At 33.4% G+C, this 16,383-nt stretch overlaps 1 protein-coding gene across 4 annotated transcripts in view; it reads right to left on the reverse strand.

The window, feature by feature from the left end:
* The window catches only part of E23 (Early gene at 23), a 200,010-nt gene that overhangs the window by 1,025 nt on the left and 182,602 nt on the right, over positions 1-16,383 (reverse strand). For all 4 annotated transcript variants that reach the window (XM_070087764.1, XM_070087742.1, XM_070087762.1 and 1 more), the window contains 7 exons: positions 16,336-16,383; positions 12,824-12,994; positions 10,390-10,533; positions 7,994-8,127; positions 7,599-7,806; positions 2,940-3,154; positions 758-966 (listed from right to left, as the gene is read on the reverse strand). The exon at positions 16,336-16,383 is cut by the window's right edge and continues 46 nt beyond it. In XM_070087764.1, coding sequence (XP_069943865.1) covers positions 758-966; positions 2,940-3,154; positions 7,599-7,806; positions 7,994-8,127; positions 10,390-10,533; positions 12,824-12,994; positions 16,336-16,383 — 1,129 coding nt within the window. The remainder of the gene's footprint in view (positions 1-757; positions 967-2,939; positions 3,155-7,598; positions 7,807-7,993; positions 8,128-10,389; positions 10,534-12,823; positions 12,995-16,335) is intronic.

The raw sequence follows: 16,383 nt of genomic DNA on the forward strand, positions 1-16,383 counted from the left end.
GGGTGTGGCAGTGAGTTGAAGGATTATGAAAGTCAGTTGTAGGAGTGTGGGAGTGAATTGTAGGGGTGCGGGAGTTTTAGTGGTGTGTAGAACACTCTAAAGATTCAGCTGTATCTCAGTATTTTCAAGAGGTACAGAAGCTTTACCTCAGCATCTTCAAGAAGCTTAAGAGGTGTAGCTCAATAACCTACAAAGACCCAGGAACTGTAGATCAACACCCTCATGAGTTGAAACTTAACATCCTGAAGGAGCCAATAATAACTCATATCACTGACGAGGACTAAAGGCTCTACCACACTGAATAATCTTCTCTCAAGTAATATTATCAGTTATGACCACAGCCAATCAAATAATATGACAATGAAATCTTTACTACCCCCAGGATTCCACCCACAAAAGTCAAGTAAGGTGCATGTTTAGTGGCAGATGAACAGTGGTAACAGGTGCTACCACAGAGCAGTGAACCACCAACTTAACATTGCTACAATTTACCTGAAATGAAATATCCTAATTTACCTAAGTTATCTAAGAATTTACATAACTTTAGTTTACCGTTTTCCTTAGGGAAAAAAAGGGAGGGTGAAAGGACAGGGGCTAGTCTTCAAGTGACTCAATTCTTCTCCAAGAGTAAAAGGAATTTATTGAAGTCCACCACCCACAGATTTGCTACAGTTCAAAAATCACCAGGAAAATTTATAAAGTTAATAAGGGAATATGAGTAAATATAATCAAGGAAAAAAATATAGTATTATCTTACCTTATATTCATTCCATAAGTAAACTGAATTATATTCATATTTTGGAAGGCATAGTGAATCATGGAGAGGTACTTGGCCCAGGCAAGCCATGGTGGAATTCGATTTGCTAAGTATCCTCCAAATAACTGCGTGAAGAGTGTAAATATTGCCGCAATGGTAATACCAACTTGAAGGTCATAGCACACTGCTCCTATGAGTAAGCCCACACTCTGTGGGCATAAAAATTGAATAGTTCATTCTTACCTCAGAAACAAAGCAGTGGAAAATATCTCTGTAGTAGATATGGTGAACATTGTACATGCTATGACATTTGTTAATACTGTACTTTATAGGAATAAAATGATATTACGGAATGAATAGTTGGAACAATAAGAACTGCTTACTCCAGTCCAACATTCTTCATGAATAATTAACTAATAAGCAAGAGTAGCGGGCTGCTGTTCATCATTTGTCCCACTCAGCAATTCTTAACAGACACATTTACCTTTTCTACAGCATTATTCCCTCTAAGGGGGTTCCTAGATGCGGTAAAGGGCATTAAGGGCAAGACTTGTCGCGGTTCATATCTTATTATCTCTCATTTCACAGGTGCTAAATAATTCTCGACAGGTCTAATGTAATAATAGAAAATGCTCTGTATAGCCATTTCCAAACAGAAAGACAATAAGTAGAAGAGTCGTTGGAACGAGATGAGATAAAGTAGCGGGAGGCAGGACATGTTGGTACAAACACAGAAGACTCAATGACCAAGAGCCTCCAAGTAGGGAACCGGAGTATCAGACTAATCACCTGATACAACTTTCTCAACAAATTGTTTTAATTCAGCTTCTTCAACATCCTCCAGTTGTAGGTATTACATCAAACATCTTTAAGGGGTTAATTCCGTATCACCTGAATCATACAGTTTAGTCTCTCGTTGATAAATAGGTCCAGTTTCTTATGAAGCTCCATGATATGGAGTCTGGTAATGAATGACTGCCTCTCTATGAAGGCAATAATTTCATGTACATAAGATATAAACATATCCATTGACATGTTGTTTTGTGCTAAACAACCACTGTGAAAAAGACAATGAAATTCCAAGCACCTGGGGTATCACTATTTTTACACAGTGGTCGTTTGGTATATTATGGTATCTCCTATTTATTGTGCTTTTATTGCGTGCTATTTTGTGTCACTGTTTACATCACGTGGGTTCAAAACAGCAACAGTTATTCCTCAGTCGCTGATGTTTTTAATTCACAGGAGCATTCCTGTCACTCTTATATATTCTGCTAAGTCTTTTATACTTCTATAGTGATATCAAGTTCAATAACCTTTACTAAACATTATTCAGAGTATATTTTTCTGGTTAGTTCAGTTTTTTAAAGCTTTGCAAAGTTATAATTTAAATAAAATATAATTTCTATGTCTTAAACTTTATAAAGTCGCTTTTGCATAAAATTATCAGTTAAAAGTTTTCTAAAGTTATTTAAAAATATATAAAGCTATGTTTTATAAAATTTTATATAGTTATAACTTCTATAAAACTATAACTTTTAGAAAGTCATAACTTTTAGAAAGTTATAGCGTTTATAAAATTATAACTTTTATAATGTTATAACTTATATAAAGCTTATAGCCTCTGTGAAATTTTAAATTTCATAAAATTATAGGCTTTGTAAAGTTATTGGTTTGAGTGACAAGCGTGACAATCATCAATAGGTGGGATGAATCATGATTAATATTGCTACTGCTAGTCTGAGGAGGACCTGGAAAATCCTATATAACGGAAAGCTACTATTTGTGGATTATTCAGATGAATGAAATTTGACTGCTATAATAAATTTTCCCAATTTGTACTAATTAGTGATTAAATAAGTAATGAGAATATTTTCCTCCAATTTCACAATGTTGGAAGACTAAACTGATTGCGTAATGGGATTTGAAAAAGAAAAGATACAATTGTAGAGTAAGCTTTTATTTTGGCTGCGTTTTGCACTATTTTTTATTAAGTCACTGACATGATTAATTACTATGGAACTTAAAATAAACCTGCCCTAAGATAATGAATTGAAACGACGTCATAATGAAAGTTTACTTTGCACCTGTGTCTTTTCATCTGTACTGTTGACATTAACATCTTAATCTCTAATGTAATGGCAGATACTCATATTCAGTGGAATATAGAACCAAGAAATACCTGTGCAACTAGCGTGTTGAGCAGCAGCATGAAGAGCAGCATAAAGCCAGTGATGATGTTATCCCAACCCATCATCGTATATGAGATTAGGAAGTATATAGTCGGCAGTGTGAATGTTAAAGGCAGTTCCCCTACCATCTTCGCTAAGTAGTATGCACTCACTCTGTACGATCCACTGGCACGCTCCTTTGTTATCACTTCACGCTCAGCTGGAACTGTAGATAGATAAGAAATATAATGTGCTCAACATCAGGGTTGTGGAATTTTTTCATAATTTTCCTTTAAGTAGTGTCATAATAATAATAATAATAATAATAATAATAATAATAATAATAATAATAATAACAATAATAATAATAATAATAATAATAATAATAATAATAATAATAATAATAATAATAACGCAACCACCCAGGGAGGTACTACCGTCCTGCCAAGTGAGTGAAAAACGAAAGCCTGTAATTGTTTTACATGATGGTAGGATTGCTGGTGTCCATTTTTCTGTCTCATGAACATGCAAGGTTTCAGGTACGTCTTGCTACTTCTACTTACACTTAGGTCACACTACACATACATGTACACCCCCTCTGGGTTTTCTTCTATTTTCTTACTAGTTCTTGTTCTTGTTTATTTCCTCTTATTTCCAAGGGGAAGTGGAACAGAATTCTTCCTCCATAAGCTATGCGTGTTGTAGGATCGACTAAAATGTCAGGAGCAAGGGGCTAGTAACCCCATCTCCTGTATAAATTACTAAATTTAAAAAGAGAAACTTTCGTTTTTCTTTTTGGGCCACCCTGCCTTGGTGGGATACGGCCGATTTGTTGAAAAAATAATAATAATACTAATAATAATAACGTATATATAAAACGTAGTGAAAATGTAGTGTTGATGTGACTTTTGGAAAGGTTTCGAGTTACAAAGGGACAAACAGACAGGTTTGGAAGTTGGGGTCGTAATATGACGAAGTAAACATGAGTTATGTCATAGAGACAAATTGGGTGTCATCTAAGCCGAAAATATGTGAATCGGCTAAAATAGAAGACTAAGAAATACGTAAACGTCTTGGATTGTTGTAAATGGTCAAATTTCCTTGGAGACAGCTACAATAGAGCTGAAATGTGGAATATAAGGAGACGCTGCGTCGTCTGTAAACGCAGCATATGTATGTACGCTTCTAAATTACCTTTCAGTAGATTTTGCATTGACCATTGTAGCTATGTATCTGTTAGGGAAGCGTTAGGATGTGATCCACAAGAAATATTTGTGGTAAGTAATTTCCAAAAAAAATTGCATTAAATAATGTAAGTGTCAGATGATTTATTCCATTCTCTATGCACATTATCCAATAATAATAAATGTTGTGGACCCAGCAACTCTTTCCTAAGTTCAGGTCAAATAACAACCCACACAGTCCGCATATATGAAAGCTATTTTGTCTTTGGTGATTGATATCAAAGATTTTACCACATGTGCATAATTCATGTGGATCTTCTCAGAACATTATTTAATGATATTTATAATTCCAGGTTGAGTACCCATGTAATTTTGACCTTCATGAACATAGGAAAAGTCCCAAAGAGAAAGTATCTTCAAAATCAGTAATGACAATCAAATAAAAAGACACTAATAAACAGACTTTAACTTCTAATTTTGAATTATCGGAAACTGAAACATCAGCGAGGGATTCCAAGGATATGAAAACCATAGTACTGAAGAAGCTCCTGATAGGTGAAACTTATGCTACTACTACTACTACTACTACTACTACTACTACTACTACTACTACTACTACTACTACCACTACCACCAGTATTAACACCTCAGTCTAAGCCTATATATACCCTCTGTGTCCATGTATTGTTTGTAATGGCTTGACAAAGCTCCTGGAGAGCGAAATGTTGCCACAATAAAATGTCACATTAGTTGCACTTGTGTCCTTTTACTTTACATATTGTCGGTAATTCTACCAACTTTATTACAACATAACTATTAGCAGTAAAACAAATACAGCAACATGATGGGAGGCGTTGAATAAAATGAATCAATGGGTATCACATTTTAGAACATAAATGTGCCAGAGAGAATGATGGTGGCCAATTTTCATATATTTTCTCAAAGTAACATTTGCAAATGCATAGTTTTTATAGAAAAATCAAACCACAGTGCTACCTAAGTACTACCTTTTCAAAGGCATCTTGCAATTGCCATAATAAAATGTCATGGTAGACAATGGCAAAAGCAGAAGATCCTTGAATTCAACGTATCGCCCAAGGTTGAACGGCGAGTGTCTTTATTCCCAGTGTGAAAGTCATGTGACTACCAAGGCAGGGAAGAAGAGCATCACGGGTTAATAATTTGTAATGATTAATTAAGTTCTTGAATGATTTGAAATTGGAAAAATGTACACTTCGTATTTCTTTTATTTTTTAATGATTGTAATTATGTCTCCCCTCAAGGAAGGTTCCTTGATGTTGGTGAGGGGCTCTTGATTTAGGGAATTGGATCTGTGCTCCAGTTCCCCGAATTAAGCCTGAATGCCTTCCACATTCCCCCCCCCCCAGGCGCTGGATTATACAGCGCCTGGGGGGGAATGTGGAAGGCATTCAGGCTTAATTCGGGGAACTGGAGCACAGATCCAATTCCCTAAATCAAGAGCCCCTCACTAACATCAAGGAACCTTCCTTGAGGGGAGACATAATTACAATCATTAAAAAATAAAAGAAATACGAAGTGTACATTTTTCCAATTTCAAATCATTCAAGAACTTAATTAATCATTACAAATTATTAACCCGTGATGCTCTTCTTCCCTGCCTTGGTAGTCACATGACTTTCACACTGGGAATAAAGACACTCGCCGTTCAGCCTTGGGCGAAACGTTGAATTCAAGGATCTTCTGCTTTTGCCATTGTCTACCATGACATTTAGCGCTTCCCTCTTGATTATAATAATAATAATGTAAGTATGTCTAGAAATTTTTTATTTAGTTTTTCAATTTCCAGCTTTTCACGAAGAAATAAACAGACGGAGGATCGATCCTCCTCTGCTCTATATATCCAAGGAACTGAAGTTGACCTGTTCTTCAAAGGATCGAACCTGATTGCCTAGTATTTCCCCAGGCACTGTATAACATGGACGGGTTTATCGTTCCACCATAAATGCAAATAAATAATAATACTAGAAGTAACAATAACAATAATAAGAAGAAATATATTCAGTAAAAGCTTATTATTGTGTCTTAATAATCCGTCCTGCATGGTTTGCCAGCAACAAGGCGCTGGTTACCCTTGCTTTGTATGCAAGTGCTAAACAAGAGAAAAGTATTAAGTTGGGGTGTTTGAATGTGGTCGGATGCAGTGAGGATAATAAAAATTAATTGATTGTCGTGTCAGGAATGAAAGAAAGTTGGATGCCTTAACACTAAGTAAAACAAACCTAAAAGGGGTGAGAGAGAGTTTTAATGGGAAGGAATTTCAGGAATTAAGTCATGTGTATCTGAAAGGATGCATGTGAAATAAGGTTAAATGAATAATTCTGAAAAGAAAAAGAGAATGTGAAAATGTTTAAAATAAAGAGTTGTGTAGTTTTAAATAAAAATGTGATGTGTGATCTGGGTTAATGAGAATGGATCTGAAGGTGAGAGGAGCGTAGTGAAAGCGAGATTCTCTTCCAGCATTCTAAAAGCATTCTATTTCGAACCACATACGAGGTTAAATTATTATGGAACCATAATGTTAAAGTGAATGTAGTATAGGACAGAGCAGAAAAGTCTGAAAAGTTAAGGGTAAATGATGAGTGAACTTTAGTCGAATTATGAATATGAAATGGTTCTTTAACTGGAAGTATATGCTTCAATAAGAGGCTATGTGAAAATGAGAGCCGTTTACAGACTATGTATTGGTGGATAAAGCATTAAAGTGCTAACACCCAGATGTCCACATTATCCAAAAGAAGACTGAAAAATAAGTAAATTATATGAGCAGTTCAAGGACATGGGGAAAAAAGAACTGAAATTTAATTAATTTAAAGTGACAGCTACTGAGAAATGTGAGCCGTTGGAAGAAAGGATGACTTGAGTGGAAGTGATGGAGAGGTTCAAGAGGTATGGTATGTATGGGCAGGATAAAAGAAGTTAAACCAGCCTGGATGGGTGAGATTAAGAAAGAGTTGCTGATAGCAAGTGGTTATAAAATTTTGCTCTTCTTTGTTCATTCGTTTGATGCATATATTTATAGAAGATAGAGTTATACCTAAGGCTTAGCAAAGGAAACAAAGGAAATGAGTGCTAAAATTTTTTACCACAAAGGTAGGAAAGTAAGAAAGTCATTGACCATCACTCATTCAGTAGCTCTTTAGACAAAAATGCTCAATTTTAAACAAGGCTTGAAATTTTGAAAGATGAGTGAGAATGTTATAGTTCATGTGAAAAGTTACCTGCAGCCTAGAGCAGCCGATAGGTTATGTATCCAGTAACCAACCAACCTTATTGAACACAGGATATACACACCGAGAGGTGCATTTTTCCTCAGCATATGTTCCAGCTGAATTGTGATGTCTGAGGACTTCTGGAAAATCGACTAAGTACTGAGTAATTGTGAATATATAAACAACAATTAATTATCGTATTGTATAATACAGTTGAGGAACAAATGTTACCTACATGACTGGAGAGCAGCAAACAGTATGAACAACATCCAGTAATGTGTAGAGAAGAACATCCATCCCTGAATGTCTTGAAGGCTTTCTTCAGTGCGCGGTGATTGATACCACAGCAGTCCTGCGATTACAGCCAGAATCAGCGTCTGAGCCCCGTTGAGCCACGACAAGATGATGGGACGAGCCACACAAAAGTTCCGCTGCGTCAGCACCTAACAATTTTTTTTTAAATTAATGAAAACTTATTCATTGTAAACACTGATTATTAAAGCAATAAACCTAAAGACTAAATAAAAAGTATGTGAATATATGAACCAAAATGCTACTTTGGTACTGCTAATTTCGCAGCAGTTTTACTGGAGAATTTAAGCTACATCATCTCATATATATTTCTCAAACCTTAAACTGTGTGAAGAAAGATGTAGGCCATTGCATATCTGTGTATTCTTCACACCTTGAAGTTGTTCGTGAGGTCTCGCTTCCTGTCTCCTCTGACCAGGATGACCGACCACTATCCTCTTCTTCACCCACAACTGTTGTATAGTAATAACCATAAAATGAAGAAAACTATGATGCATTTAAATCAGTTAACAGCAAAAAAGCCTTGAAAAAATTCTATATATATATATATATATATATATATATATATATATATATATATATATATATATATATATATATATATATATATATATATATATATATATAAACACTGATCTCTGGCTGAAGGAGACTTGAACCTACGAACCTTAGGACAAGGTACGCAGTGGTTTACCAATCTACCCACACTGGACAATACCTTGGCGTGTAGCTTGCGCTACACGTTTGATCCAAGGCAGCCAGCTTTCAGGGAGAAGGCTTACAGCTTTTTCATCTCATCCCCTGCATGCATCAGCCTTACTAGAGATTTGAACAATGCAAGGAATTCGCGAGAGAAGGCGAAATATACACAAATACTGAGATCAGTGTTTGTGTATATTTCGGCTAAATTAAATTGCGCTTGTTATAATAAGGTTAAGTAAGTTTTCTAAGGTTGTTTTGGTACAAAAATTATTAATTTTTACATAAACATAGATGAAAAAATATATCTTTAAACGTATAAGAGAAAATTTTAGAAAGGACTTAATTTTAAATGAGTTCTTGCTAATTGAACGGTTTTACTTATTCGGCACGACTAGGAATATTTGTGCCGAATATACCTATTTTATTTTCATTTAAGTTAAGGTAAAAATTAATAATTTTATACAAAAAGAACCCTAGAAAACATACCTAACCTTATTATAACAAGCGGAATTTAATTTAACCTAATCCAACTAAATATATTTTAGATAAATTTACAGTAGTTTAATAATAAACAAACACAATAAAATATATTTTTTTTCGTTAGGTTCAGAATGACTTTTGGGAAATTATTGCATATAAATATCTTCGATTCCCTTATTCGGCTCAGAGACCCTTGGCTCATGGGGAAAAAATGCATCTAAATTCCTCAAGGAGCTGGGAAAAAGACTCATCAGGGTAACTAGGGATCCCAAGGCAGCTAGTTTTCTGTTCCAGCGGCTCAGTGCGGCTGTTCAAAGGAGTAATGCCTGCTGTATTTTGGGCACACGCCCCAGCTCTGAGGAGCTGGATGAGATTTTCGCCTTATAATCGGTGATACACATGTAACAACATGTACTATATATGCCACCTTTATATCAACAATGTATCTCTTAAATCTTTTGAACCATATTATGTAATAAAATATTCCTATTGGTAAAAAAAAAAATATGAAAAGATGGGGTGGTAGGGGAAGTGGAATATTCAAACGGCTTCAGGAAGAAATCCAAATATTCTTCCTTGAAGCCTTTTTATCCACTTCTCCGAAGCTATGGGTCCCACAATTTACACCAGAGGTGGACCCCATTTTTGCAAAAATAAATATATATATATATATATATATATATATATATATATATATATATATATATATATATATATATATATATATATATATGTCGTGCCGAATATATAAAACTGGTCAATTAGCAAGAACTCATTTAAAATTAAATCCGTTCTAAAATTTTCTCTTATACGTTCAAAGATATATATTTTTCATTAATGTTGATGTAAAAATTTATAATTTTGCACCAAAAGAATCTTAGAAAACTTACCTAGCCTTATTATAACAAGCATAATTTATTTTAGCCTAACCCAACTAAATATATTTTAGATACGTTTACAATAATTTAATACTAAACAAACACAACGAAATATATTTTTTTCGTTAAGTTCAGAATGATTTTGGCGAAATTATTGCAAACAAAAATTTTCACTTGTCCTATATGGCAAGATGAGCGTTGATATTTAAGCCAAGATCGCAAGTTCTGCCTATTCGCCATATATATATATATATATATATATATATATATATATATATATATATATATATATATATATATATATATATATATATATATATATATATATATATATATATATATATATATATATATATTCTAGTTACACTTAAATGACGTTTTAATCTAATATAGTAACTTCAATTGGTCTTTACATTAGATTACATTTCTATTGTTTATTCATTTGTTCACTATACTGAGTATATCAGACTATCACACTGTCCTATGTTCATTTGTTTACTATACTAGGAATATTTATTAATTATACTGTTACATGTTCATCTGTTCACTACGATTGTTGTTAGACTATTACACTTACAATGTGATCATTTTTTTTTCACTATATTTGGTTTAATTCCGTTTCTCTGCGAATTAAGGACAACTGATAATTCTTACCTATTTTATTATAAATTGGAGATTCTTTTTTGCCTATATCTATAGTGACAGAGACTTCAGTTGGGCATTTTTGTTGATAATGTTGGCTTTGTTGTTGACATGCTGAGCATTCATTATTCCACGAACAATGGTTATTGTCGACACCTGAAACAAAATACTTTTGGTGAAATTCAGTTCACAAAATATAACGAGAGAAAGTTAATATTTTAAAAATCTCTATATATATTTCAAAATACTATATATATATTTTAAAATACACTAAAATATGCATTTCACTGATATGCATTTACATATAATGTACCTACATATGATGTACCTATATACGATGTACCTACATATGACGTACCTACATATGACGTACCTACATATGATCTACCTACATATAACGTACCTACATATAATGTACCTACATATGATATACCTACATATGAGATACCTACGCATAGTGTACCTACATATGATGTACCTACATATATTGTATCTACATACGATGTACCTACATATGATCTACCTACATATGAGATACCTACGCATAGTGTACCTACATATGATGTACCTACATACGATGTACCTACATATGACGTACCTACATATGACGTACCTACATATGATCTACCTACATATAACGTACCTGCATATAATGTACCTACATATGAGATACCTACGCATAGTGTACCTACATATGATGTACCTACATATGATATACCTACATATGATGTACCTACATATGATGTACCTACATATAATGTACCTACATATGATGTAAAAGCCTACCTAAATGTACCTTTAGTTATTTTGCTGAGGTAACACCGTTTTTTAGGCATATACTCCTTCCTTTGTTGAGATTAATAATTAGCAACCTATACAAATGTCATTAGGCCAGAGGCGCCCTATATAATGTCTTAATATATGGTCACCTGACAACTAGAAAGAAATAGACTTTTGTCTACCTGTAGGTGAAATCACTTAGCGTGTCGCTGTAATGTGGTGTTGATAGTCAGTGTTGTCTTACGAGAATCGTCAGAGTAGTGATGTATTGCGTAAGTTACATACTATTAAGCTTTTATTTTCTAAAATAAACATGTTTACTTTCAACGCAGACACCATACAACCCTGTTTGTTAGAAGTGTCTCTTGTAAACAAATGATAGATAGTCTGCATAGCCCTAGCAGCAACAACCTTTTTGACCCTAAAATCACAACAATTTCCACGATGTGTTTTAGAAGTTTTCATGTGCGTTATACTGGGGAACCTTTCACTGCCCCGGCTAGCAGTTCCTAGACTGGTCCATGAGTAGTTCATTGAAAATGATCTCGATATAGAGTTCGTCGTCGCTGGAAGCAAGGCACTTGTACTAATATATACGAAATGGATAATGGGAGAGTGACTCGCGGCTCACTCGTTTACTTGCCTCACTTGTCGTCCTCACGCAGCACTGCAAAGTTAAACGGCGAGATCATTGAGAAAAGTCTGAGTAGTCCGGGAAATTCAATGTGGGAGAGCTAGAAGTCTATGAGCAAGAATATTTAGGAAATACAGGAATCAGGAGCAGAGTGGGTTCCAGCTTAGCAAATTATAGGACTAGCTCGTACTGCTGAGGCACATGTTTCACCAGTCCTTATAGTTCCTAGGGACCCCCTGACACACTGTTCAGCCTCAGGATACAAATATGATCAGATTTGCCTTTAGAGCACAGCGTCCTTCTCAGTTTGGATCTGCGAGCAGCTCTGGTCGCTGCTGGAATGGGAATCTTGACAGTTAAGACAAAACCTGGCTTAATGCATGAATCTCACATTCCTTACTCGCACACTATCTACTGCGAAGATCAGCAATGCGAGTCTTTTGACCATATCCACAGTTTTGGCTCACCATCTTGTGCCCACCTTTAATAAACTTTGTTATGAGCCTATTGACTACCTGGTTATTAAGTACGTAAATATCCATGTCCGCTGGATCCTTACAGTAAACAAGTCCTCCTCAAAGGTCACCTGTGACCTCCACTTTCTCTTCTATGGAAGGAGAGAGTCGAGGTCCCAGCCCTCAAAAATAAGAGTTTCGCAGAGATTATAATAATAAACTTTAGCTATATGTTAAGGCTGATTGAGTTGAGTTCTCCAAAGGGATTCCTCACAGTACAGTCTATTGTTATTTGACAAGTAGAGGTTAATGGACCGGGCTGAGCCTTCACCAGCGCAACAACCGAGTATTTCCAGTAGAGTGGCTACCAGATTTCTGAAACTGCAATTCTTTCTGCTCATCATTCAATGCCTCTGCTATACTTACAAATATCAGTACTGCAACAATAATTTCTGAATATTAATTTTTTTCTGAAATTTGCCTAAAATAATGCACTTTAAACCTAGCCTTACCTAATAAATATCACAATACAAAAACTTTTTTTTCAACAACACATTTTGAGTAAAAAGTCATTTACCTGATCTTACATGTACAGTAGGTAAGGAGAGGTATTTGGAGTACAGAGACTGAATGGATGGAGATGTTTGCAGTGTGATATTCTGCGGAAGATTAAAGTTCAATCTTATTCCTTCTTTAGCACCTTGAATTAATCGTTCTTGCACTTCAGGTGGTCCTTTAACTTGCTCCACTAAAAACAAAAAGAAAAAATTACATATTGTATTAATTATTGTCACTTGAATATCATTGTACTTTCTTCAGATTTGAAAGATGAATAATTTACGAACTGATTTAAACACCTTTTCTATAAATTTATTCTATTAACACAGAAATGATATTAAAAATCATGAAAACGAACTTTAGTAAAAATGACTATCTACTATTGAAATTTAAAAAAAAAACACAGATTAACACAAAGAATAATTTGCATATGACTGTAAATAATTTTGCATATTTTTCTATAAATTCATTTTAACACAGAAAAAATAAAAGAAACCCGAAAACAAACTTATTAAGCACATATTTTATACCACTGTCATTTTAAAATATAAAAGGCAAACTGTATCACCATCATCATCTTCCGTTGGAAGATGATGATGGTGATACAGTTGGAAGTATTGCAAAGATGGTTTCATTATAACTATTGTTTGAAATAAAAGAGAAGTAAATCCCATGTAACATACTCAAATATACATTATACCACCTCAAGTTATGTCATGTTCCACAAGATAAAACAAACACACAAATATTATCATATACATATACATATATATATATATATATATATATATATATATATATATATATATATATATATATATATATATATATATATATATATATATATGTCGTGCCGAATATGTAAAACTGGTCAATTAGCAATAACTCATTTAAAATTAAGTCCTTTCTGAAACTTTCTCTTATACGTTTAAAGATATATTTTTTTCATTAATGGTGACGTAAAATTTTTTAATTTTGCACCAAAAGAATCTTAGAAAACTTACCTAACCTTATTATAACAAGAACAATTTATTTTAGCCTAACCCAACTAAATATATTTTAAATATGTTTACAGTAATTTAATACTAAACAAACACAGTGAAATATACTTTTTTCGTTAGGTTCAGAATGATTTTGGCGAAATTATTGCATACACAAATTTTCACTTGTCCTATATGGCAAGATGAGCGTTACTATTTAAGCCAAGATCGCAAGTTCTGCCTATTCGGCACGACATATATATATATATATATATATATATATATATATATATATATACATATATATATATATATATATATATATATATATATATATATATATATATATATATATATATATATATATATATATATATATATATGTATATATATAAATATATAAATATATATATATATATATAGATATATATATATATATATATATATATATATATATATATATATATATATATATATATATATATATATATATACATTTTTTTTTTCAGAAAGTAGTTAAGGATTGTTCTCATAAATTAAGGAAAAATATACTTAGTTTGCTACTTGTTTTTTTATTCTACTACCCATAGGTTAGATACAAAATGTAAAATAAAACTATCGAACATTAATTAAATACAAATTATTTTATACATCACCAAATACTATTAAAACAACAAGACTGGTGCCGAGTGAACAGTAGTACAAAGTGGCGAAGGTTAGATGCAATAAAATAAGTGAATGAACTATTCATGAATATTTTTTTACTAAAGAGACAGCCTTCAGGTCTAGGAACTGATAGATCTAGATCTATAAATATACACTAATGGTCCTTTCAACTGAGGTGCCATGATATTGGGGAAGGGCTCTTTTTCCAAGGAACTGGAGCATTCTTACTTTTCCATGAATTACATATGATTACTTAGCATTCCCCAGTTTATCATTTGCCCTCAATATATTAATAATAATAATAATAATAATAATAATAATAATAATAATAATATTTCAGTATTATTATATTCTCTGCGTAGCATCAAGTGATGATTCTGTGTGAACTATCACTTGTTCTGTGTATTAATTAGTATATTTATTGGTGGTACACATGAGTTTGTCATTTTTTCAATATAACTAATGATAAATCCAGGGATACCCTTATCTTCTATATTATTACTCTACATATCAGAAAAGCATATACAATATAATAGTGGAAATTCAGGTAAGTGTTTAACGGTCACTACTTCTAAAGTCTTGCAATAACACAATTAAAGGTATCCATATCACATAAATTAATCGTATGTAAATGTATATCGGATAAAAGCGTTTCGGAAGCTTCTCTATAGGCTGAGGAAATTACGTAAACAATCACCTGAGCAAAAAAGCCATTATTATTATGATCAAGATGGAAAGATAATTGTATAGTCCTTCTGCAAATACAACTTATGAGCTCAGCTTTGAAAATAAAATAATCTTAATCCTCACAATCGCTTATATTTCTCTTACATTAGCAGTGTAAATACATTGAGATTGCTTAAATAGCAATTTTAGGAATTAAAGTTTTCTTGATTGTTAGTATATGTATGAATTTCAGCCTTAATGACTCAGGTGAGGTCATGAGCCTTTAAACTCAACAAATTCAGTAACTTGCTGAACATTTCAACCCAATATTCAATATCTATACATGTTCTTTTACAAATGTTCCTCCTGCAAAATCAGGTAAGACTATCCAAGCTGTGTTTACTCATTAAGTAACGCTGGCTTAAGGCATTTAACCAAATTACTTAGCCTAACTAATATAAAAGATTACCTTGGCATAGTCAAGCCTTGTGCATCATCACGAGATCCAAGGAATTTTGTTTTCAGTAATAACCTGAGAGCTTTCCCAACATAAATATTGTTCGTCCTGTCATATTGATCCTTCATGGTTGGAAGGCGGAGTGCTGTCAAATATTGACACAGTAATACAAAGACAATTTGAGCAGAGCAAACCTTAATTAAGACAACTTTTCGTTCAAGGAGAGTCTCATCAAATCATGGCTGAACATTCGCCTTGAGCGAAATATTGACAATAAATTCAGTAACTGTTCTTCTTTAAGTGTCTTTATATTACCCATATTGTCCCTCTATGTTTCTGTGACTGTTGGTGAGCCAAGCTTCTCCAAGCTTGTTCTTTACCTGAACAAACATTCGTTTTTCACTGTGTCAGAGGAACATTTAATTACGTTAAACGTGGATCAGAAGGATCCTGCTTTTACAATAACTAAAATGATTACATGGAAAGTACAACTCTAAATTCTAACGATCATCTTTTCTAGTATAAATCTTGTGAAATATTCAGACCTACGACAACGCATAATCCACGTCTTTTTCACTTCTTTAAATCTGAATTTTGTTTCGGAACTAATTAACAATGTTCAGTTACGAAAACTTTTTTGACAGGATGGGGGAGGGGGGAGAGAAGGGATGGGAAAAGGAGAGCATAAGTGAAAATTAACCGAATGTCCTAATACCCTTGTACCGGTCCTGATTTTATATCTTATTGTAATATAATTCTTACGTATAAAATCTGCAGGGTTGTAGTGAGGGGCAATCGGAAGACCTAGAC

Source organism: Cherax quadricarinatus, chromosome 2, assembly GCF_038502225.1.
Source record: "Cherax quadricarinatus isolate ZL_2023a chromosome 2, ASM3850222v1, whole genome shotgun sequence".
Taxonomy (NCBI): domain Eukaryota; kingdom Metazoa; phylum Arthropoda; class Malacostraca; order Decapoda; family Parastacidae; genus Cherax; species Cherax quadricarinatus.